Here is a 25,571-nt window from a genome sequence, read left to right as displayed (position 1 = left end):
GGGAACTTTCTTTTTACATTAAAACTTAAATTACTTTTTTATAAGACGTTTTTATTTCAAGCATTGTATGCTTTGTTTAATTCAATTGTTTGAAATATTTAATAAATAAGCATTAATAGCTATCTGTGTGTTTCCTTATTATTTTAGAATCACAAAGATAGGATTATGAACTCTTTCATTAGAAAAAATAACTGTGAACATATTTACAGTATAAGCCTTGCCAGTGACATATGAGAAAGAAAAAAATTTAAAATAATCGTTCAATAATCGTAATCGAGGTAACTTGTCCGATTAATCGTGATTTATGATTTTAGCCAAAATCGTACAGCCCTAGTCTTATGCAAATGTACTTACATGTGTGACGCAAGGTTCTTTTCGTAAACGAAAACTGAAACTAAAGCTATTGGTCAAAAAGCATTTTCGTAAACTGAAATAAGAGATGTCAAATTTTCAACATAAATGAAAAACTAAACTAACAACAGTTTACGTAAAAAAAAAAAAAGATTATTTTTGATAATCAATAAGCTCTCGTCCTTTAGCCTACCGGAAAATCACGGTTTTCCGTTCCACCGCGCTACTTAATTTTTTAATGTAAACGCGCTAGACGGACATGCATGACCGTTGCGCTCGTGTCTTTTGCAGCGTCGCTACTTTCTAAAAACGTGGCATTCCAGTTACAATAAGTTCAACTTTTAAAAGGTGAATCTCGAGACCTTGCCCTGTTTCCCCATTCCACTGCCTGCGTCTCACGTTTCTCAAATCAAAAACGCTTTGTGTGAACCAGCCCCAAGAAGCAGAAGTATTTCCGTCTCCATTGTGCAAATACAGCTGTACCTTAAATTCCAAGTAAGATAATCATCTCATGTGAAACTTCACAATAAACAAGATCGTTATATTAGACAGGAAACCACACTGAGCAGAAAACGGAAAAAAAGCAAATAGCACATCTAGGCGTACATTTGTCAGAGTAGAAGTCAATTAAAAGTCTGGTCTGAATAGAACACATGAATATGGTCACAGGTTGGTAAACCTTGGGTCACAGATTCTGCAATATCAGATTTTGCGGGTTTTAGAGCTTGGCTGAATAAATGCTTTGTTTATAATGAGTTAATGTTGTAAGCTCTGAAACTTGCAGGATGCTTTAATGGTACAAGAGATCAATGCAAATTTGATTTCTCATGTCATGTCCCCTTTAAATACCCTGTTAAATGTTGCAGTGAAATATTCCAATAGTAATATTTTAGCAAATTACCTTTACTGCCCGTTGTTCATAATACGTTTTCTTCCCCCATCTCAGGTTTGTGTATTAGACCTAAGGAAATGACACTGCCTATGGGAAGCCATGGACCGACTTTGAATGTGTGCATAGCCAAATTTACCGACTGTCCCATCATCCACTGCTGTAGTCCACGCGTGAGGTGCCAGACCAGCTCCATCACAACACGGACCCGTGACGCTTAAGACAAGGACTGTTATATACAGACTCGCTCGACACCGCATGTGCGCACACACACACACACACACACCTCATTAGTTCCTGTGTTGATCATTCCAAACCCAGAGGGCTGAGGTCCACGCCGCTGTCGTGCGCATATTGCACATGTCAGCACTCCAACGGTGGTTTAGGCCAAACTGCATGAGCTAAAGAGCCGAACATGGCCAACTCATGGCTGTATGATATTGACAATTCAGAGTATTGGCACTGTATGTTTAGTGGCTCTGTGACTTTTGGAAACTGTTCTCCAAAAAAAAATTTGCTCAAGGATTTTTTTTTTTTCCTTTTCTGCCAAACTTTTGAGAGATAATTTGATTCTTTCTTTCTTCTTCTTCTTTTTTTTTTTTTAAGAGTTCTACGAGTACAGAAAGCCTATTAAATTACTCAACTATATTTTCTAATGCGAACGCCCTGTGTTATTTTGTACAACCTATGCAACTTTGTGATAAGACAAAACTGAACTTGCAGCGCATAAATGGGTAAACGCCTGTACGGTTAAAAATGTCTGATAGGCCAACCCTAAAAACACAACGGCACATTCGCTCTCACTGCTCTGTTACAGAAAACCATAGCTAGCAGGTTATTCGTTCCCTTTGTTGATTCCAGCGATTTTTCCCTTACCTTCCTCCTAGATGACGGCTCACTTAAATATGTTCCTCCTTTTAGTGCTGCGTATTGGTGTCATTTCCTGCTTTTCTATGGAGGTTGGAGCTTGGTATGTGCGTGCGACTGTAACAGCCTTCGTTTATGGCTTCAAGCGAGAGACAGAATTATGGGTCGGTGCGGTTTGGTTTTTATTCACTTTCAGTCAGTCAGCAGGGAAAGAGGACTTCAATTCAACAGTCCAAAGTCAGGTTGAGGTGGTGCCGTTTTGCTAACTTTTCGCTTGTTTGTAAATGGAGGTGTCCGTATGGATGCTCCCGTTATAAAGGATTGATTTTAACGTAAACTCTGTTGACTTTTGGATTTCTCGCAGCATGGTTTCGTCGGGGGAACGGCGCATTGGTTTAGAGTTTGCTAGACGCTGTCACGTGTCATTGTAAAATACCATTAGACAGTCATAGTCCAGAGAAGCAGCTTTTACCCAGCATACTCATGTCACCTCTCAGCACTTTAGACCTACTCCCATGAAATCCTATGAGCACTTAAAACATCTTTTATCTTTTTGGACTGAAATTACTTGAGTGACATTAAACATTTACTTGAATGAACCAGATAATTATTAGAGGATGAGGCGGCGGCTGGTTTAAACTAATGAAATAGTTTGTTTTTGTTTTTATATACATATATAATAGTCCAAAATGCTAACAAATGCCTTTCTTTCCCCCCATGGATCAACTATAATCTGTACCCCCCTCCTAAAAATATCCTGAATTGTTTTTTTTTTTTTTTAAAGAGATGAGTATTTTGAAGCTTGCTCTAATATAATCAACAAGTAGATTGTACGAAAATGTGCTATTTATTATATTGTCTATGACAGTGGAATGGGATTTTATAATGTTTTAATTTGAAAGAGATTTACCTTTTACAGTGTGTGTGCGCAAGCGTTTGCTTCTCTTGGTCCTCAACACCTAGCACTCGGCTTGCTGTGTCCACAACCCTTTGAAATTTTGTACTTCAAAATCTTTTGTAATTCTAATGTTGTTTTTAGCGCTCAGCAAAAGCACGTACATGGGCATATCAGAACGTCTTGGACCATGCAGATACTTGTTCAGTGATTTTTGTCTCACTTTAGATCATCTTTAATCGACTTTTTCCCTCTTTCTCTCTTTTTTTTTTTCTATTTTGCTCACTCTCCAGCAGAAATCACTTACTGCGATGTTGATTTGACTATTGTGATTTGAGTCTGATCAAATGAAAAGTCCAGAATAAAATATATTTTGATAGTAGTGTGTTTCTCTGTCTGTGCTTTTGAATCTATATGTCGTTAAGAAAATGAGCATTAAAGTCTGCCTTTGTTAATAATTTTAACTCCTTTAAAACTCATCTTTGATCACCAAAATTACATATTTAAACGTTTATGTCCTGTGGAAAAACATGTCAGAGATAACATGAATTTGTATGGTATTTGTAAGGATATTAAACAATCCATGTCAATTATGTAAAAAGCTGAAAACATGGGTTTATGGTTTTATGACTGGTCACAGATGTGACCGGTGGTTGAACACAGGGAGTGTAAATCTATGATGTTGATGGTGCATTTAAAACATGACAAAGCTCAGCAATTAGTTTAACGACTGGGTTAAATAGTTGAAATGAGTGTTTTATTCCATTAACAAAGAATTGAGGCCATGAGGTGCCATGTTGAACATCCAGTGGTCAGTATGAGAGAATTGTACTCAAAGCGCACATTTTAACTGCTCTGATACAAGATACACACATTTGTATGGTCCTGTCAAGCAGACAAAAACATGAACATGATGAATAGGACATGTGGCTTTGCATGTTTAAACGACATACAGCTGGGTGTACTCACTTTTGTTGCCAGCTATTTTGACAATAATGGCTGTATGTTGAGTTATTTTCAGAGGACAGTAGATATATACTGTTAAACAAGCAGCACATTGACTACTCTAAAATATATCCAAGTTTCATTTCTATAGTATTGTCCCTTGAGAAAATATACGAAAATGTTTGGTGAAAAGTGAGGGGTGTACTCACTTTCGTTAGATACTGTATAGATAACCCTTCCATGATGATGTGTACAAAAAATGTATGAGCTACTCAAAAATGTACTTAGAAAACGTAGCTGTCATTTCTGAGCTTTAACATAAAATCATCATTGTGTTAAGATGGCAGTAGGCCTACTAGGAAATAAATGTGTGTGGTGACATGACCAAACTACCCAATAATATGTAGACTCTTAAATTTGCATTATAAATGAACGTGCTTCATCATTTTTAATACCACACTAAAGTATGTGAGGAAGAATTGTGGTCACAATTGTAACAAATGGGTTAAAATAGCTTGAATGTAACTCCAGCCTTGACTCATTTGGTATACGCGGGTCCTTGAATATGCAAATTAGGTACGTGAGTGAAAAGAAACACCAGCGATTTCAACCCACGTTTTTGAGACTTTCTTTGGTACTCAGCAATACTCAGCAATGGTGTTGATATGAATTTGCACATGGTTTGTCTTAAAGCATATTAAAAACACCACATAGACATATAACAACATTCAAAACTTGACACAAATGAAGCCTATGCAGCCTACGGTTTGCCTCCCTCAAGCTGTATGAACAATACAAGTTTCTGTAAAACCTGATGACCCCGTTCTCCAGCTTGAGATTCAATGGAAGCAAAAACCGTCTGTAGGCTATGAGTGAGTCATGTGATCAGTCACACATCTGCTTATTTAATTAGTGACCTGGAAATCGTCTCAGGTTACGACTGTAACCTATGTTCCCTGAGAACAGGGAACGAGACAATACGTCATCGACGTTATGGGGAACGCCTCAGGCGTGACAGGTGTCTGAAATCAAGTATCAACTCACAGCAATCATGTTGACCGGCGACAGCCCGTGCATCATCAGCTCGAATGATGAGCGCGCAACCTGGATGTATAAAAAGGGTGCCTTGAAACCGTGACAACATCCTTTCGTCTGAAGTAGTGTTGTCAAAAAACTCGGTACTTAAAAAAATTAACGGTTACGGTACCAGCTTTTCTAGGTACCGAGTACCGGTTAATCCGGTTCTTGATGCGCTATCCGAAAGGTGCAGAGTTGCGTCCTCTTCATAAAAACACTGAGACATGGCGACCGGCGGCGCTGCTAATGCGTTGGCTCTGAATCCACTTGTTGACAAGAAAGGAGGAAAGAGCCACATATGGAAATATGTTGAATTAGGCTAATGTCACGTTGCCATAAAGGGCCGTTCACACGTTCACATAGCACGTTTTTTTGCGCGTGCAAATTTCAAATGTAGGCGCGCGGGAAGCGCGCTCATAATAGAAGCGACGTGCGAGCTTGTTTTTCCAGGCGCGTCACTGTTTATGGTTGCATAGCGGAGACACGCGAGAGCGAGCGCTTGTGGAGAGAAGGAGAAAGCGGTGCAAACTGCGCTCTCCGTGATGACGAGGAAGTATCAGCAAAGAATTAATTGATTTCTAGCCCTTGCATTAGAAATCAGCTACAGGGTTCTCAAGTTTTGAAGACAGGCAAGAGTGACATTTTTGACAGTTTTGGATTAAATAAAAGTAGGCTACAGTTAAGTCAAATAAAACATGTTTTATCTCCTGTATAGTTTGGTAACACTACAATAAGATACCATTCATTAACATTACTTAATGTGTGTGTTAACATCAACACATTGAGTGAACAATATATTTTTACAACATTAATTAATGTTTGTGAATGTTATTTAATACAAACACTTGATTGTTCATGTTTGTTCACTTCATTCATTGTGCATTAAATAATGTTAACAGATAAAACTTTTGATTTTAAAAATGTATTAGTATATTTTTAAATTAACCCCAAGTGGAATAATTGCTATGTATATAACTATGGTTTATTGTTAGGTCATTTTATCTAATGTTATCTAACAGATAGAATCTTATTGTAAAGTGTTTTTAATACAGTTTCCATCTTTGTAACTGTGATATACACTTTAATATATGTAAATTTTATCTAAATTAAGCTTTGGTACCGAAATTGGTACCGAGAACCGTGGATTTTCACTGGTATTGGTACCGAATACTGAAATTTTGGTACCGTGACAACACTAGTCTGAAGGGACTGTTGCAGGCAGGCCCCGAGGTATGGCAGGGAGACGTATTGTCTCGTTCCCTGTTCTCAGGGAACATAGGTTACAGTCGTAACCTGAGACGTTCCCTTTCGAAGGGAACTCAACAATACGTCATCGACGTTATGGGTAACGAAATACCCACGCCGCCATACTGAGGGGAGTGCATGCCCAATGGCAGTGACAACTGTCAGAACCAGTAATACAAAGGACACTAAAACCACTCACCCTAGGTCACGTTGGGCTGTCAGTGACAGCACTCCCTACCGGTCATAGCCCAAGCTAATGAACCGAGAAACTGCCAGAACATAGTACATGGGAGGTATATCTGGGCCAGCTCAAAGGCTTAGGACCACAACTTCCTAATAGAAGGGGTCCCTTCTAGGGAGTGTGGCTAGGGGACTCAAGGGATTCCCAGCCAGTCACTATTCAGGAGAGCATGCCTCCTGACATGCCACCAGGCTGGCCTGGTGATCTATACTAAGACGCACAGTCTGGCCATAGCCTGTCTGTCCGAGACAGAGCCTCTGGAAACTGCCTTGGAAAGGCATCCAAAACTGAAGGCCTGCAAAGCTGGCAGAAATCATTCAGTTCCGGATCACAGAGACGGGATTACCCGGAGAGTGTAACTCAACCTCAAGAAAAGACGGAGGTCGTCCACTCAATCCATGGGTCTACCCAGTGCTCCTCCTGAACACTGAGGAAGTAAGAGAGGGATCAAAAACCAGGAAGGTCTGCTGAGGCCAAAGACCTGATTACCCTCTATGTGGGGAGCTCCAGTACCTGAGAGCTCACATCAGGAAAGGCCGGTGAGGCCTGTAACCTGGTGACCACAGTATGTGGGAGCTCATAACCAGGAAGGCCGGGTGAGGCCTGTAACCTGGCGACCACAGTGTGTGGCAGCTCATATCAGGAAGGCCGGTGAGGCCTATAACCTGATACCCAGAATATGGGAGCTCATAACCAGGAAGGCCTGATAAGGCCTGCAACCTGACAACCACACCACGTGGGGGCTACATTAGAAAGTACATGAAACAAAAGTGCATGTACTTAGTTATTCTGAGTCCAGAAAAGCCCTGGATCAGAATGAAGAAGTTAGCCAGAAAGGCGTCTGTCGTAGCATATTTTAACGACAGGACGCATCTAGAGTGGGACCCGAGGTTAAAGACTTGGGTCTGGGCCACATAGAAAGGGACTGAAGCCTACAGCACATGACCCTTACCATAAAATGGATTTTAGAAAGTACACAAGATGTTCCATCATGTGACTTACCATAAGTATGGTTTTGACATGACCAGGAAGGCCAGATGAGGCCTATAACCTGATAGTCAAAATGTGTGGGAGATCACATTCAGGAAGGCCTGATGAGGCCTGCAACCTGACATGTGAAAGCTCACAACCACACCCTAGCGACCACAGTGAGTAGGAGTTCACATTCAGGAAGGCCTGGTGAGGCCTGAAACCTGACATGTGACAACTCATAACCAGGAAGGCCGAGGAGGCCTGAAGCCTGGTGACCACTGAATGTGGGAGCTCAAAACCAGGAAGACCGGCGAGGCCTGTAACCTGACAACCACAGTAGGAGGGAGCTCATATCAGGAAGGCCTGACAAGGCCTGTAACCTGACAACCACACCATGTGGGGGCTACTTTCAGAAAGGCCATAAATATGGATTTTAGAAAGTACATGAAACAAAAGTGCATGTACTTAGTAATTCCCAATCCAGGAAGGCCTGGATCAGAAAAAGGCGTCTGTCGTAGCAAACTTTGACGACAGGACGCATCTAGAGTGGGACCCGTGGTGAAAGACCTGGGTCTGGGCCACATAGGAAGGGACCGAAGCATCCAGCGCATGACCCTTACCATGAAAATGGATTTTAGAAAGTACACAAGACGTTCCGTCGTGTGACTTACCATAAGTATGGTTTTAACATAATCAGGAAGACCAGATGAGGCCTGTAACCTGATAGTCAAAAGCTCACAACCACACCCTAACGACCACAGTGAGTGGGAGTTCACATTCAGGAAGGCCTGGTGAGGCCTGAAACCTGACATGTAACAACTCATAACCAGGAAGGCCGAGGAGGCCTGAAGCCTGGTGACCACTGAATGTGGGAGCTCATAACCAGGAAGGCCAGTGAGGCCTGTAACCTGACGACCACAGTATGTGGGAGCTCTTATCAGGAAGGCTGGTAAGGCCTGTAACCTGATACCCAGTATTTGGGAGCTCATAACCAGGAAGGCCGGTGAGGCCTGTAACCTGGCTACCACAGTATGTGGGAGCTCTTATCAGGAAGGCCGGTGAGGCCTGTAACCTGGCGAGCACAGTAAGTGGGAGCTCATATCAGGAAGGCCGGTGAGGCCTGAAACCTGACAACCACAGCATGTGGAAGCTCATACTCAGGAAGGCCGGGTGAGGCCTATAACCTGGCGACCACAGTATGTGGGAGCTCATATCAGGAAGGCCGATGAGGCCTGTAACCTGGCGACCACAGCATGTGGGAGCTCATAACCAGGAAGGCCGGGTGAGGCCTGAAACCTGGCGAGCACAGAAGGTGAGAGCTCAAATCAGGAAGGCCTGTGAGGCCTGTAACCTGGTGAGCACAGTATGTGGGAGCTCTCATCAGGAAGGCTGGTAAGGCCTATAACCTGATACCCAGTATTTGGGAGCTCATAACCAGGAAGGCCGGTGAGGCCTCTAACCTGGCTACCACAGTATGTGGGAGCTCTTATCAGGAAGGCCTGGCGAGGCCTGTAACCTGGCGACCACCGTGTGTGGGAGCTCATATTCAGGAAGGCCTAGTAAGGCCTGTAACCTGAAACCCAGTATGTGGGAGCTCATAACCAGGAAGGCCGGTGAGGCCTGTAACCTGGCGACCACAGTATGTGGGAGCTCATATCAGGAAGGCCGGGTGGGGTCTGTAACCTGATAACCACAGTATGTGGGAGCTCATATTCAGGAAGGCTGGATAAGGCCTGTGACCTGACATATGGAAGCTCATAGCCTGGAAGGCCTGGTGAGGCCTGTAACCTGGCGACCACAACATGTGGGAGCTCAGCTCACCTTACAATACATTACCTTTGCTTACCAACATGTCCCCGGCTCTGTACAGGAGACCAGTTCTGAAAAAGAAGAGAAAAATGTTATTTGCGCAGAAAAAACATTTTCACTCAACAAAAAACCTGCAACGCGCGAAATGAAGCACACCAGGACACAGGAACTCAGAAACCTGAATTCTACTGTTTCACAAGCCAAGGGAAGGCGCTCCTAACAACCAAGCTGAAGCGGGCCATCAGAGAATTCTTGAAATCATCATGGGCCCCGCCCCAGGCCTGATGTAGGAGGGGCCTGGGAGCGATGGTGGTTAGGAGACAAGATCCAGGAAGGTGATGTCTAACGTTCAGTCTGAGAACGCTTACTCTGGATCACGTCCCTGAGATCCTGCCTCCCGCGGGAGTTACGCCTCCTGCGCGCCCTGCTCCCCCTGCTAGGAGGAGGGGGTGCACGGGAAGCGACACTGGCCTTCTGGGTCCGTCTGTGATCCTCAGACCACGACGGACCAGGCCCTCCCGCCTGCCTGGGCTGGGCCGAGGACCTCCGCGGTATGCAGCTCTTAAACGCCGCAGAGCGCGCCCTCGCCTCCCTGAACTTATCGACCACTGTCTCGACAGAAGGTCCGAAAAGCTCGGAAGGCGAAACCGGCGAATCGAGGAGAATTTTTTTTTTATTATTCCCCCATGTCAGCCTGGTTGAGCCACAGATGCCTCTCCGTGGCCACCATAGCAGTCATCGCACGACCGATGGAAACCGCAGACTGCTTGGTGGCCCGGAGAGTCAAATCCGTGGTGCGGCGCAGCTCCGCGACCGCGTCAGGGGACAGGCCGGCCCCCTGATCGAGGTCCCGCAGCAGGTCGGCCTGGTAGGCCTGAAGGACCGCGAGGGTGTGCAGAACCGCACCCGCCTGACCTGCTGCCGTGTACGCTCTGCCATTCAAGCGCGAAGTTGTCCTGAGCGGCTTGGATGGCAGGGTCGGAGCTTCTAGTGAAGACGACCGACCAGAGGCGAGATAGTTAGCCAACGTCTCGTCAACTGGCGGCATCGACACATACCCGTGCTCCGCGGCTCCCTCCACAGCAGCGAAACTAGCTCGCTGATGTAGATAGAGACGCGCGGAGAACGGGTTCTTCCATGCCTTCTCGATCTCAGAGTGGAGATCGGGAAGGAATGGAAGGCTCGTCCGAGCCGGTGGCTTACGGGTGGGGAGGAACCGATCGTCCAAAATACCACGAACAGGTTCCTCCCGGACGCGCCTCCATTGCAGCTGCAATCTGTCGGTGGCGCGCCCCATAACATCCACCAGCTCAGCGTACACTGGGCAGGAGGGCTGAGATGGTTCGGTCTCAACCAAACTATCATCATCAACACCCACCTCCTGCCCGACCTGAAGAGAACCAGTTACAGACCCATCAGAAAGAGAAAGAACCTCTTCTACATCGACCTGTAACTCATCCTCGTCAGCTGGCAGATCATCCGTGAGGTTAACGCCCCTCTCCAGCTGATCTGCCAGCTCCATCTGAGAGCCCCACGAGCTCAAGCGCCGCCGAGCCTCAGCCCGAGCAGGACCAAAACCGCGGGGACCAAAACCGCGGGGTTCAGATGCCGCGCCCACTTCCCTCGAGAAGTGGGACAGACGAGAACGGAGCGTTTTCAGAGAAAACCGCTGACAGTTTGCGCAGGAAGCTCCCTCGAGAACTCCCCGCGCGTGCTCTTCTCCCAGGCAGAAAACGCACAGATCGTGTGAATCCTCCGGTGTCAAATATCTAGGACACGGGTCGGCACACTTGCGGAAAGTATTTTTCCCCTTCTCTGCACGCTTCATTTTCTTTTTGTTGACTACTCAAAAAAACAGACAAACAGTCCCTGAAGACGAAAAGATGTTGTCACGGTTTCAAGGCACCCTTTTTATACATCCAGGTTGCGCGCTCATCATTCGAGCTGATGATGCACGGGCTGTCGCCGGTCAACATGATTGCTGTGAGTTGATACTTGATTTCAGACACCTGTCACGCCTGAGGCGTTCCCCATAACGTCGATGACGTATTGTTGAGTTCCCTTCGAAAGGGAACTGCGTAGTGCAGAGAATCTACATTTTATGTCGACTTTGGTTTTTGTTTTTAAATTCTAGGTTGAAAACAAATTCCAGATTTTCATTGTGTTTCTCAGATGTTTGAATTTTACCTTTATATACATAATATATAGTAATATAGGCTAACCATATATAACAGGCCTATACTAATATGAATGTCTTGCTCACAGAGGGTGCTGAAACACAAAACAGCACAAGCAAGACACTTTGTTCAAAACAAAATGTTACAAATCAATGTATTATTTAATGAATTATTTAGACTTTAAATGTTTCTTCAGTCTGTGAGTAGCTGGGTCAGAATGAAAAAAGTGATATACATAGTTTTTTTATGGTTATAAAAACAAAAACATAAAAATAACCATTCTTTTTAACGTTCTGGGGAGTGCATGTTAGTTTATTGTTATTAAAAGAAAACCTAAAAATAACCATTCAGGAACGTGTAAGTGTAGCTTCTCTTTGGTTGTTACAAAAAAAATCCCACCCTGTAACATCTAGAAAGGTTAGTTTGTGGTTATTAAAAAAATAATAATAATAACCATTAGAGATAGTTCTGTTTAGGTTTTCTTTAGGATACAAAGACACCTCCCTGCAACGTTCTGGGAACCTAGAATGTTATTTAGCCCCCCCCCCCCCCCCCCAACAAAAAAACAAATGGGAACAATATGGGAATGTAAGGGCAACATTCATGTTTGCTGGCTATTGAAGCAATAAAGTCCAAGAAGCCAGTGGTTTAGAACAGATGTAGTCGCTTTCTCTGCGGCTCTGCTTCTGGAAGTATTTTTCCCATAGTGATTTGAAAAAGAGTTATAAGCCATGAACTAAGCCTATCTGCTACGAGGTTAATCACTACAAAGTTTGATTTGAAGCAAAACTAGTTTTTTTTTGTTGAAAATTGGACCAAAAGACAAAGGTACAACGAAGGGAAAAACTACAAACCCATGAGGCATTGCGAACAGCATTTTTTTTAATTAATTAAAATGATTAAAAATGATGGAGAAATATAAAACTTCTCATTTACAAATGTTGATATAAAAACAATATATTTCAAGTTTATTGAGCTTCAAGCTTAGAGAGATTGGTGCATGGTGATTTTTTTTTTTTTTTTTTGACTCTCTGATTTGCATTTTCTGTACAGCATGGGAAATGTAGTTTTGGCACTTGCTCTGTGAAAACAAACACACACAAACATGAACATGATTCGAAAACGTAATGGTCCTGAAAAAAATAGTCACACCGCATTGGTAATTAATGGGAAATGAATTTCATCTAGTGGAAAGTTTTGGTACTGCGTCCAAACAAAATATTTTTTTCAAGAGCTTTTTTTTCTTTCTTTCTTTTTTAGATATCAACCTCAAATTTGAAACACAACTTGTTCAGATTTATGGCTTTGATTTTCTAACATTTTTTGAGTAAAACGTGCTTTGGAAAATATATTTCATATAAAAATTGAAAATTGAATTTTTGTGCATTTTTCATAACCAAAACAAAAACGTAAATATTTGTAACTTTTTTAAGTTCACTTTTTAAAACTTTTTTTTCACTTCATCAATTATTTGTTTTATTACAGGCTCAAGGCCCACAGAAGACAATACTGAACACAGATCAATAAAAACATCACACATTCATATATGCACATTATATACAGCAACAACAGAAGAATAGAGCTAATGAAGGCACAAATACCAGTGATCCCATATTTTTGACATGTACCTCACAGAGCTACGACTTGGATCTACTATCTGAACAATAAGCTCATTCATGGATCGGTCCAGCCTGTTCATAAACTTGAAAGTTAGATTTCTCACCAAGGCCATGAAAGTAGTCAAACCCAGCCTACAGAACAGCTGGCTTGCCCTGGTACTTCTTGGTTTCTTCAAGAGAATCCTGAGACAGTCATTATAGGCTACTTTTAGCTTCAGCAGGCTCTTCTTCTTATATCTAACCCAGAGAGGAGCTGTGTAAAGAGGTGAGCAGTAAGTTCGAAACAGGTTGATTTTGACATCTGTAGTGCAATGATGGAATTTTCTAGCCAGCATGTTGGCTTGGACATATAGCACTCTCCTTTGTCTGCTCATATCAGCATCATCCTCCAGTGTATCTGTTAGGATGTGCCCCAGATATTTTGTGGTATTAGCTACTCCCAGCTCCTCTCCAGATAGATAGAAAGAAGGGAATTTAATGTTTAAATCATCTCTTGTGCTACATATCATAACCACACTTTTCTTTGCATTATATTCAATATCAAATTCTACCCCATAATCAGAACAGATATTAAGTAGCTGTTGGAACCCACTGCTGCTAGGCGATTGAATGACTAAGTCGTCTGCATACAAGAAATGATTAATCAACATTTCTCCAACCATACAGCCGGTTTGGCATGTCCCCAAGTGCCTGGACAGGTCATCCATGTAGGCATTAAATAAGGCTGGAGATAAAATCCCCCCCTGCCTTACCCCATTACTAACATAAAAAAATGTAGATAGAGTGTTCCCCCATTTAACCCGCACACTTTGGTTAGAGTACCAAAAGGCTAAGATTCGTACCAGGCTGCTGGGGACATCCCTGTGCATGAGTTTATTAAACAATTTAAAATGATTAATGCGGTCAAACGCCTTGGACGCATCAATAAAACCTAAAAGCATAGTAGAGCCCTGACTTCTATATGCCTCAACAACCTCTTTCAGTGCATAGATACATTGGTCAGTTATATGTTTGGGCTTAAAGCCGAACTGATTATCAGTGGTGGATATACAGTCACTTATTTTGTCAAGAATTAAACTTTCAAGAACTTTTGAGATAATGCTGGCAAGGGCTATCGGTCTATAATTATCAATACTACCAACCTTACCAGCTTTGTCCTTGATTACTGGAACCAGAATGACTGACATCAGGGAATCAGGCAATATTCCATGGCACACCATGCAGCCCAGAGAAACAAATAGACAGTAGCACTGCTAACCTGGGGCCAGCTAGCTTTAGGTGCTCAGATGTAATGTTATCCATGCCACAAGCTTTTCTGTCAGCAAGTTGCCCTATGGCCTTAACAACTTCGTTTGGATGAAAATAGATATATTTGTCATCTATCACACCAACATCATAAGGCTCACTCTTTATACAGTTGAATAACGCTGAATAATGATGCCTCCAGAGGTCAACAATGTCCTCTGGTGCAGTCACCCCCTCAATGTTACATGGGAGAGCGGTCTTAGTTCTATTAAGGGTTTTCACCTCATTCCAGAAATTAGTTATGTTATTTTTAAGCAAGTAGTCAGCCATTGAGGAAGCACTTAGCGCCTGCTCATGCTTAGTTATATACCGCAATGCATATTTATATTTGGCATTCATTTTCTTTTTATGCTCAAGCTCAGGTCCCTGTCTGGGCCGCCCAGCTAAAACCCAGGCTTTGTAAGCCATATTGGCTTCAGCATGATGGTTTGCCACAAAATTATTCCACCCAGGCTTTATATTCCTGGTTTTCCTGGTCTGCGTGAATAGGGACCCACTAGCCTCAATTAAGGCTTTCAATATGTCATTATACATATCACATAAACCATTCCTGTGAGAAGTGTCCCCACAATTCATATCGGTGCACCAAATGGCAGTCATAGGTAGCTGCAATTTACTCACAGCAGCATCAGAATTAAAACAGTATTTAAGAACATCACCCTCAGATAGTTTTCCCCAATTTATTTTGGCCTCATAAGCCTCTTCATTTTTAACTACCTTGGGGACATTTTGCACATTCATCACCATAGCTATAGGAATGTGGTCAGTGGTAGCTAATCCATAACAAATCTCAATGCTTTGTAAGGAGGCATGAGCATCAGCAGTAGATAAAACATGGTCTAGCCATGAAGTGGTATTCCAAGCTTCACTAATGTATGTATAACTAGTATCAGGCAGAAAGGTTTTACTGGAGATAACAAGGTTACTATCTTTGGAAAATCTCAACATATATTTATAAAAAAAAGACTTGCTGTCTGCCAAGTCAGCATTAAAATCACCTAAGACATAGATACATGTTGAGCTGTTGTCTTCGATGAAAGACTGAATACAAGCAAGCCTGCTAACATACTCATCCACATGATCATATGATTGATATGGTGTAGGCTATATACATTAAGAATAATAAAAATCTTTCCATTGAAATTAAATTCTAAGCCAATGGCCCAGTCCACGTTGAGACGCACAACTTTCACCATAGAGTCAAATTTTACATTCCACAAGATCGCCACACCTCCAGCAATCCTACCTTTTACGATCTTGGTGCTGAGGTCAGTAGTTGATTCACCAGCACCATGGAAGTCGGGGTGCAAGACATTTAGTTTGTCCAAGTCTTGTTTGGCCAGCCAGCTCTCCTGAATGCACAGCACATCACTGTCACCCAGCAAAGTGTCAACAACAAGGCGCCTGGCCTTGTCAGCTGCCGTGTGACCAACTCGGAGGCCACGAGAGTTGTAGGACACCACACGCATTTATGCACTTTTGTCAATCCCAGCGGAGTCGCTGGTTCGCGCAATCGGTGAAGGGACCGACGGACCCGTGTGTGCTCCATGGGAGAGCACCTGCTCTCCGGTTGACTTGGGTAGATTCGCCCCGCCTACCCCTTTGGCACGTCGGGGCTCGAAGTAACGTCGGATGACTGACCCAGCAGGCCAAAACACAGGGTTATACATTTCCTTCCACTCATTCCATTCTGCTGTAACACAGAAGGAGCTGAATCTGCTGTTAGGGATGTCTATTTTCCTACACTTCACCTCACGCTTCATCTGCTCTTGAAGAAAGAGACGCAGAGTATCAGCTTCAAGGTTCGCGTTAAATTTAGTGGCAAAGACACTGACCATCTTCGTGCCCACAGTTGACAGATCATCGTTGTTTATCACCGCGGTCCCAGTACCAGTCATCTTTCGTGTATGTTTCCCTTCATAAATTTTTACAGACCGTTTGCGGCCCTTTTTCACCACAGTACTCCAACTATTTTTCTTAGCCGTTACCTGGGCAGTTTCCTCCTCGCATGCAGAGGTCAACAAGGCTGATGCTCCTCTAGTTGGTCCCAGAGATGGGGACTCGAGTTTGAGACTCGGACTCGAGTGCGACTTAAGTCCCACACACAGTGACTTCAGACTCGACTTGAGACTCGTCCTCGAAAGACTTCAGACTCGACTCGGACTCGAGCTGCGGGACTCGTGAACAATGTTTATTTTTAGGAAACGTCTGATGAGCTCGCTGTTATCCCCCTCCCTCCGTTACCTATAACCTGCCTACGTAACCACGTACTACGTGGCCTATTGCTGGCAGCGCGCGCGCGACCGCACATAAGAGGATAGAAAACAAAAAGTTTGACTCCACCGGCCGCTGCTGTGCCATTCATCGTTAGCTTTGGGTTCAAAAACTTCAAACAAGACGCGCTCAAAAGAAGCGCTCAATACAAAATATGCAGTATCACGATAAAAGATTCTGGCTCAACCACATCTAATTTTATCAGGCATCTGAAACCGCACCCTGAGAGGTGAGTAAACATGTTTAGCTCAGCATTGACCATCTACCGTTAGCTTGCTTATTGCTTTAGCTACCTAACGTTACGAGAGGTTAACTCCGACTGTCTTCCTTATGAAATATGAATGAGCGTTTGTTTAATTGCCAAACGTGTGGTGGTCGATTAACGTAACGTTAATCATTTACGTGCCCCGTTGTCTACAAACAGGTTTATTGTTGATCATGTAACGTTACTGTTTCATTTAGTTATAACGTTACACTGGTTTGAGAGTCTGGGATGTGTTGACTTACAGTATATAAGCTATGATTAGTTGCATAGGCAGTGCAGCCAGAAGAAGCCAGAAATGTTTTGTGGCCCATACCTAGTGTGTTGAGAGAAGAGAAGGTTAACCAGTCTGATCTCACCCTTTGGATTTTTTTATTTCTAAACATTTTGTTCTTAACAAGTTACATGCCATAAGTTGGTCAGTTGCTTCACATTTACACTAAAGATTTTGAGCATTTTAATGTTTTGGAAGTGCACTGTAGTGTTAAATTTCATTTGGATGCAATAGTTTAATTGCATTTAGCTACACTGATGTTTTGCACTAAATAGGAGTGTGTCAATTTTAGTGTTGCGAGTTATATCATTTTCTATATTTGGTCTTATGTCTTGGTATGTTCAAGCTACAAGGCAAAATAAAGAAATTAACTAAAAGTAAAGCATTCTTGGTGTTTTTGTCATGTTGCAATAGCCTGTTTACACTGATTATATACCAAAATCAAAGCTGATACTGTATGCTAATAGATAAAGGAGTCATAATAACATATGGTACCACTTTATTTTGATAGTCCACTTTATACATTCTACTAACTATAAGTAACTTTGCAGCTGCATGTCAACTAACTCTCATTAGAGTATTAGTAGGCTGTCTGCTTAATATCTGCTAATTATATATTATAATATCTTGTTTTGTTGGTTCCCCAACAGATATTCTACTGACTATAAGTAACTTGGCAACTACAAGTCAACTTGTTCTCCAAACCCGAACCCACATCATAACCTGACAGTCTACTACAGTCTACTAATACTCTAATGAGAGTTAGTTGACATGTAGTTGAAAATGTACATGGTTAGTAGAATGTCTAAAGTGGACTATCGAAATAAAGTGTAACCTAACATATTACAAGCTTTGAATTCCTTATATAAAGCTATGCAGTGTTCTAAGCAACCTGGATGGGTCGCTGTACGTGATGCAACACTTATAACCACAAGAGACTTGAGACTTGACTTGGACTCTAGCTCAGAGACTTGAGACTTGACTTGGACTCTAGCTCAGAGACTTGAGACTTGACTTGGACTCTAGCTCAGAGACTTGAGACTTGACTTGGACTCTAGCTCAGAGACTTGTGAGCATCTCTGGGGTCCCTCCCGCTGTGGAATTTTGTCCATAGGAAAAATATCCTCTGGCATATCCATCTCCATCTGAGCCACAGGCCTACTTGGTCGTGGATCTTTGTTACGCCGTGGATCCTCGTCGTCAGGCCAACGAGGAGTAGACACTGCCGGCTGTCCTGCAGTGGGGAAATCAGCACTCCCACTGCTCACCACCCCACTGATTTTAGGATTTTCCACCGCCGCCAGTCGTTGGGTAAGGGAGTCTGATATCCCCAGCAGTTTTTCACAAGCAGTCGCCTGCGAGGTGATTGACATCCGCAAAAGTTCAATGTCGCCGTTTAGTTGCATAATCTGCCCCAGTAGCGCAGAAACATCCACATGCTTGAATGAGACGGGAGGCAGTTCGTCAATGTAGTGCGAGACAAATCTAGGCAACTCCACATTCTCTTTGAAGACAGCCAGGCACATTTTGATGTACAGTTCATCTTTCTTCTCTCCCCTATGGGAGAACCAGCGTTTGTTGTCAGGAAACAACTCTGCCATCACAGCCTTCGAGTCTTCAATGCGTTGTTGACTGAAGCTAGATTTAACCAACTTAATGATGTTATCTTGGTCAAGAGTTCTCAACTTAATCAGGAGAAAGTTTAACAGTTCATCTTCCACGATTGTTAGGCCATCGGAAGTTTGATAAATCACAGGTTTAGTGCGCACAAACGCACCTGGATCTGCCAGACGCTGCCGACCGTCGGCCATTTTGGAAAAATGTGTGGGTCTACCAATAATCTACCAAGTGCCGTCTTTAAAAAGAGACCAAACGTAAGTCTGTCTCAGCGCTTTTAAGATTTAAAACAGTTTAAGTTGGAAATTTTATTTTCAGGTCCATGCTCAAAAAAGTTAATAAATGGATAGGTTACCTACTGCATAAATATAATTAAGTAGGCTACCATAAAATCCCCTAAAAATACAAAATATTAAATAAAAACATTATCGAACTAAAATATAGGCCTAGTACAAATCATTTCATTGAGAAAAACAAATCGTGAAGAGAGGGTTAAATGTAAGCCGAAACAATATATAGAAAAATGTGAGTCGGAAGAGAGAAAGATGTCAATTTTACCGTCACTCCCACAGCCGCTGCGATTAGAAGAAACACCCTCACAGCAGCGTTAACTATTTTTTTGTCATTTGAAAATATAAAAAAACTTTGGAGGATTTACGATGCTGATGACCGTTACAACGCGTCATCACAGTCTGTGGAAAAAGGTCCATTACGATCGTCCTTTAACATTTAAAAGTTCAGTTTTAAATAATTAGTCCCGTTTTAACACCTGACCTAATTACATCAGTTGCATCTCTGTGTTCATTCTGCTAAAGTTTTCTGAATAACTTGGCGGAAGGATTATTATTTGTTATCAATAAATTATTTTAAAAAATATGTTGCTGCAGGGGTAACGTTATTAATTCTATGAAATATGTATGCCATATAGTATAAATGCTTTTATATGCCATATAAAAGCAAATGTAGCATTACTGTGTGTGTAAGGGCTTCAGAGCAGTATCAACTAACGTTAGAGACTACTGATCAACTGTAGCCTTTACACAAAATATGTAGGCCTATTTTCACGCGCGTGGCGCGTCCCCTTTAACATTTATTTAAACACATTCGGGAGTGTCCTTTTCTTAAACACACTCATTCCTCCTGGTGGTAAGATCACTTTACGACAACTCCCTCAGAGCAACAGTTTGTCAACGAGCAAACCAGGACAGCGTTCTGCTCAACCGACCTGGTAAGTCCTTATGCTCTATGATTTAATTTTTTGTTTTGTTTTAAAATATAATTTGCCGAATAACAAATTTGTCATTAGTCATCATTTACCTTGTGATATTCCTTATTATATGGCGCGTCAAACCTAACATAAAACTGAAATAAAGCACAAACACGCTTTTAATTTAGCAGCTAAACCATTTCACACACACACACACACACACACACACACACACACACACACACACACACACACACACACACACACACAAACTTTTAAAAAGGTCTAAACGGATAAAACACAGTTAACGTTACTGTTCAAAGAGAAGACAATTGGGTGTTTTTTACACTTTCTGCTGAACGTGAGGAGATCTTACTTCATATCCACTAACCACTTGCTTAAAAGTCAACCTTTGTAAATAAAAAAGAGATCAGAGCCTCAGAAAAGAAGCAGGTTGTTCTGAGGAAAAGGTCCAGCATTAGGCTATATGTTTGCAGTTGCTACTTGGTTTGACATTTAGTTATTTATGCAAATATTACGCATTTTATGTTGTGTCCTGATATTTTTTTGTGGCCACTGCATGTGACTGACATGAGCGTTCAGATACCAGAATTACATTAACAACTTCGTGTTTAAAATAGATGAGGCAGAGTGCTATGTTCTCATTTTTACCCAATAAATCAGGTGAATATACTGTGAGCACTTGAGTTAAAATGATTCTTGTTTAAAAGTTATACCTGTTCTTAGCATTAACCTTTTTTTTTCCACCATTTTTCAACGAAATTGTTGTGTAACTTGTCAATTTCCCATTTAAGGAATGGTTCACCAAAATGATATTTATTCTATCATTTACTCAAACCTGTATGGCTGTCTTCTGTGGAACACAAAATACATTTTGAAGAACTGTTTTTGTTTACATTAGGGTAACTAAATCATTCCTAAATTAAAAAAATGTTGGGTGACCTATCCTGTTTTTAACATCTTGTTGCTGTGAATGCTGGTAGTTAAGCTTGTTAAAGTTGTGTATCTGAACCAGGGTTTCCAGAGTTACTGAGATATACAGTAATGACCATTCGGTGGGATCTGAAGCATTCTTCAATTGACACTTCTCTTTTCATTTTAATAGTCTGCAATTTTAAATTGCCTTGTTCTGAACTACCTCTGAATCTGCGCAAAGAGAAGACATTGCTTCTGTTTCACAGAAAACAGAGACGGGCATAAATACATGAAAATGTTTTTAAAATAAAGATACAAAATATCTCACTTAAAAATGATCAAAAATAAAATACCAAAAACGATGTGGACATTTTTTATTTTTATTTGAATATAAATATAATATTTTGTATTTTGAAAATATTCATGTGAAATTGGCCATTCAGTGAAGGATCACTATAGGCTGAAACCTATTCTGAATCCTCTCCTTATCTTATTTCTTAATCCTGAAAATGCACACTCACCCAATGCTAGATGAAGTCCTAGAGCAGCAGTTCATGTGCATTAAAGTTGGGGTTTTTAGGGGCCTGAACTAGTTGATACAAGAAATCAGCAGCCTAATAAAGAGGTCCATAATAAAGTATTTTGAAAATACAAGAATACTAAACTTAAATGTATTTCTTTCAATACACATTACATTTGATTTTTTTTCATATTTAAAATACAAAATGCAAAACAGTATTTTGTATTTCAAATAGGCTACATATTTTAAATACATGTATACTCATCCATGCCGCCATACCTGTTTTTCTCTTCACATTTGCATTTACTTTGCATTATATTTGCATTTTTATTAGTAGTTGTTCATATTTATTCTTCTATTATTTGTAACTACTGCTTCTTTTTGTAGTTGCTCTTTCCATCAGGTCAAACACTGGCAAAATCTTGCAAGCATAGACTTGCCAATTCAATGGAAAGGTTACTCAAGACTACTCTCATGTTACTCAAATGTAGCAAAGATTGACATATGGATTGCTACATGTCGGGGTTTAGAGCTTGGCTTTTGCAACAAACCTTGCTTGGTTGACAGTTGGATAGACTAGATTCATGCAAAACAGGATTTTTCGAAATGGCATGCATTAGAAATAACCACCAAAGCTTGCTAAACCATTCACTTTGAATGAAACGCATCCAATGACCGCTGAAAGTTGAAGGACAATGCTTTGTGTAGCACCACTGTGATGGATTTGCATGTAAAAAAAAGTTTTTCTCTCTCTTCAGTTTCTGTTTTTCCTCTTTCTGATTTTCCAAGATTATGTATAATTGATTAGGCTATATATAATCAATATAATCAGTTTAATATACTATATAATCAGTATGTTAAACTGTACTGATCTGAATATTCTTAGCAGAAGGCATGTCTAATGGTAGAAACTTAAGGATAGGCGACGGTCATTTTGTCAATGCCAGTTTTATACGGATAGTTTTGGCAAAAAAATATTCCGTCATTTACTCACCCTGATGTATTTCCAAATTATTTTGACTTTCTGTCTTCTGTGGAACATGAAAGAATATATTGTGAATAATGTTTTTGTCCATATAATAAGTCAATAGGGTCCAAAGCAACATGGTACAGAAAATACTTTTTTTCCCCTCATAAATATCTTCTTATACAGGACTTTTACTCTACATTATTTTTCATATTTAAGACCCATTCATTTTTAATAATGTTTAGCTATATGACATTACAATATGTCCTAGTAATGATTAAAACGGTAATATTTGGTGTAAAACAAGAAGTAGTATTTGAACACCCTGTGACGTGGCTCAACTTGCCCACAGTGCAAGTTGAGACGCATCACGGAATGTTCAGGCATCTGGGATATTCTTGTAATTGATCACGGCCACTTTGTCGTCTCGTCTGTATCCCTATTCGTCTTGATCCCTATTTATTCCCTATTAGTTTACCATGGAGAGGTGGGGTAAAGTAATTATTCCCAGAGCTTCTCAGTGAGTTTAGTCCCATCCGAATGTGCCATCTCAGTAAACATTACGGACAATGTCAGTAAAGATTACGGTGACTTTTAGCTTCTGTAAAAAGGTCCGGAAAAATTAATCCCGTGCGAATAGACCCGCTGTAAATATGTACGTAAATATTCCGTCATTTCCTGTTTAAAAGTAGTTTTCCTCGGTTTTTCAAGTATGGAGGCGCTTGAAAAAGCATTCATTTGACTCAAGTGTTTTCCACATACCATACAGATCAAAAAGAAGGTCGAAAGCACTTGTTAGAGGCACACAACTTATTTTGGCGTTAGCTAAGTGCCTATTACCAACATAATCCGATCTAATTTTTAATTAATACATCGTTCGACCGGACCGTTACCCCTTCCACTGCTAGTTTTACTGAGATATCTTCTCCCGTGTGAATTGACCGTTATTATCATTGACGTCCTGTGGTAAAATATCATTACTTCATCTACCTTTGTAAAACTAATCCCGTCCGAATAGGGATTTTGGTCATCCTTGTACAGGGAAAGTCAGCTGATCATGTACGTTTCTTTTACAGACTTCCACAATCACACTGGGCGAACCTCATTGATCTTTTGTCATGACGAGGGCTTCAACGTCAGTGGCAGCTGAGCGATCACAGTATCCAACTACTTCTCAGATTTCCAACCCAGACTTGGACACGTTTTGAAGGCCATCATGACTCTCATGAATCGGAACTGGAGCCAAAGTCATGATGTTTCTCAAAATGCCTAGATTCAAAAAATACCAACTACGGCTAATCCCAGTGTGCTTTAGTGCTTTACTGTTCATGGTGTACTGGGAGAAAATTGACAATGACATTGTAAGCCACGTAGTGTCTTTCTCTTACCGCCACCTTCTCAATAGCTTCACGTTCATTAACGCAAGCTTAAGAGTCAACCCCGAAGACGCCCTAAAGTACAGATACCTCATAAACCACGAGAGGAAGTGTGATGAGAAAGACATTCTGCTCCTGCTCTTTGTGAAAAGCTCCTCTGAGAACTTTGAAAGAAGACAGGCCATTCGCTCTACTTGGGGAAATGAGACGTACATTGAGAGAACGCTGGGTGTTACTGTGAGGGTGCTGTTTGCTCTCGGCCTCCATCCCGAACCAGAGTACAGAAGCAAACTTAAGAAGCGACTGTTCTTTGAGGACCAAAGATATCATGACCTCATCCAGCAGGACTTTAAAGACACCTTCCACAACCTTACTCTGAAGCTCCTTTTGCAGCTTGGCTGGAAAGAAAACTACTGCCACCATTCCCAGTTCCTCATGTCTGCAGACGACGACGTCTTTGTCCACATTCCCAACTTAATTCGCTACTTGCAAGGGATCGGCCGCAGGAACGCCAAAGACCTTTGGATAGGAAGGGTGCACCGCGGTTCGCCACCCGTCCGAGACAAAGAGAGCAAATACTACGTGTCCCGGGACATGTACCCGTGGGTGTCTTACCCAGATTACACCCCTGGATCTGGGTATGTCCTTTCCAGAGACGTAGCTACCAGAATCTATCAAGCTTCACTCACCATGAACGCTTCCTTTCACATTGATGACGTCTTTCTTGGAATCTGTGCTAAAGTGATGGACATTTCTCCTAAGGATCACTTGTTCTTCTCGGGAGAAGGAAAAGCTTCTTATCATAGTTGTATCTACAACCAGATGATGACCTCACATGGACACGTCAGCGATATTCGTGAAATGTGGAAGCGTGTAACAGAAGCCGAAGTTGTTAAGGTGTCCTCAGGACTGATTCGGAGGCTCTACTGCACTGTCATGAAAGTGAGGCTCCTATGTGTACCGTTTATTTCAAATTCTTACCCATGTAAGGCAGCTCTTTTTTAACATGACATTAAGTAAAAGTAAAAAGAACCCTTTTGTAACAAGTGCACTGATGTTGTGGTCAGGTTACTATAGAAACTGTGTGCTGTACTTCACAGGACCAGTCAGTTAAGGAAGTTTGTGGTGGGGGTTTGGGGGGGTTGGGTGAAGTAATTTTCTAAAATTAACATGAACTAGTGGAAAATTAAGATTAAACGAAAGCACAGTGTTGCAACGTATATCATATTTAAATATTTATACTCAAAGTCATCAGAAGCCCTACCTGTAAACTGTTCAGCATTTTTGTAGGTACTTGCAATTAAAATTAATTTAGCTTTCATCCATATGTGTTGTTTCACTCTGCCTGTGTGTGTATATATATATATATATCTGTTCCATTGGTCCATTTGACATCTAATATCTAATAAAGATATTTAATATTTTATGGGTTGAGTATTATAATTCTTTGGGTTGTAGGGTTTTTTCATCCCTGGCCTGAATGAATAGCCAGTCTGTTGCAGGACTAATTGAAAACAGAAAAAAAAAAAAATGTTCTCTCAATTTCAAATGCTTTTATTTCCAGCTAGTTTTTTAACATGCAAATATGAACATAAAAATATTCAACAACAACAGACATAAACTGACCAAGTTTCACAGACATTTGATGAACAGAATGGATTGAGTCCCTGAACAGATCAGGGGTCTCTGCATCAAAAGTAGCGGGGAGTGTCTGGTGTGGGTCCAGGTGCTTTAAGTTCTACAGTG

The 25,571-nt window shown here is 41.5% G+C and overlaps 2 protein-coding genes across 2 annotated transcripts in view; both read left to right on the top strand.

The window, feature by feature from the left end:
* tbl1xr1b (TBL1X/Y related 1b) overlaps nucleotides 1-2,103 on the top strand; it is a 28,871-nt gene extending 26,768 nt beyond the window's left edge. The window contains exon 16 of the mRNA XM_056264077.1: nucleotides 1,298-2,103. Within this exon, the coding sequence (XP_056120052.1) occupies nucleotides 1,298-1,324 (27 nt within the window). The 3' untranslated portion in view covers nucleotides 1,325-2,103. The remainder of the gene's footprint in view (nucleotides 1-1,297) is intronic.
* A 21,390-nt stretch (nucleotides 2,104-23,493) lies between these two features.
* On the top strand, nucleotides 23,494-24,930 carry b3gnt5b (UDP-GlcNAc:betaGal beta-1,3-N-acetylglucosaminyltransferase 5b). The gene has a single exon (XM_056264072.1). The coding sequence runs from the start codon at nucleotides 23,700-23,702 to the stop codon at nucleotides 24,828-24,830; it is 1,131 nt and encodes a 376-aa protein (XP_056120047.1). The 5' UTR covers nucleotides 23,494-23,699; the 3' UTR covers nucleotides 24,831-24,930.
* The last annotated feature ends 641 nt before the right edge of the window (nucleotides 24,931-25,571 follow it).

The sequence above is a fragment of the Rhinichthys klamathensis genome, unplaced genomic scaffold, assembly GCF_029890125.1.
Source record: "Rhinichthys klamathensis goyatoka isolate OS25496 unplaced genomic scaffold, OSU_Roscu_1.1 h1tg000011l_1, whole genome shotgun sequence".
Classification (NCBI taxonomy): Eukaryota; Metazoa; Chordata; class Actinopteri; order Cypriniformes; family Leuciscidae; genus Rhinichthys; species Rhinichthys klamathensis.
Note: the sequence above shows the minus strand (reverse complement) of the source record. Positions and strands in the feature narration are given on the sequence as shown.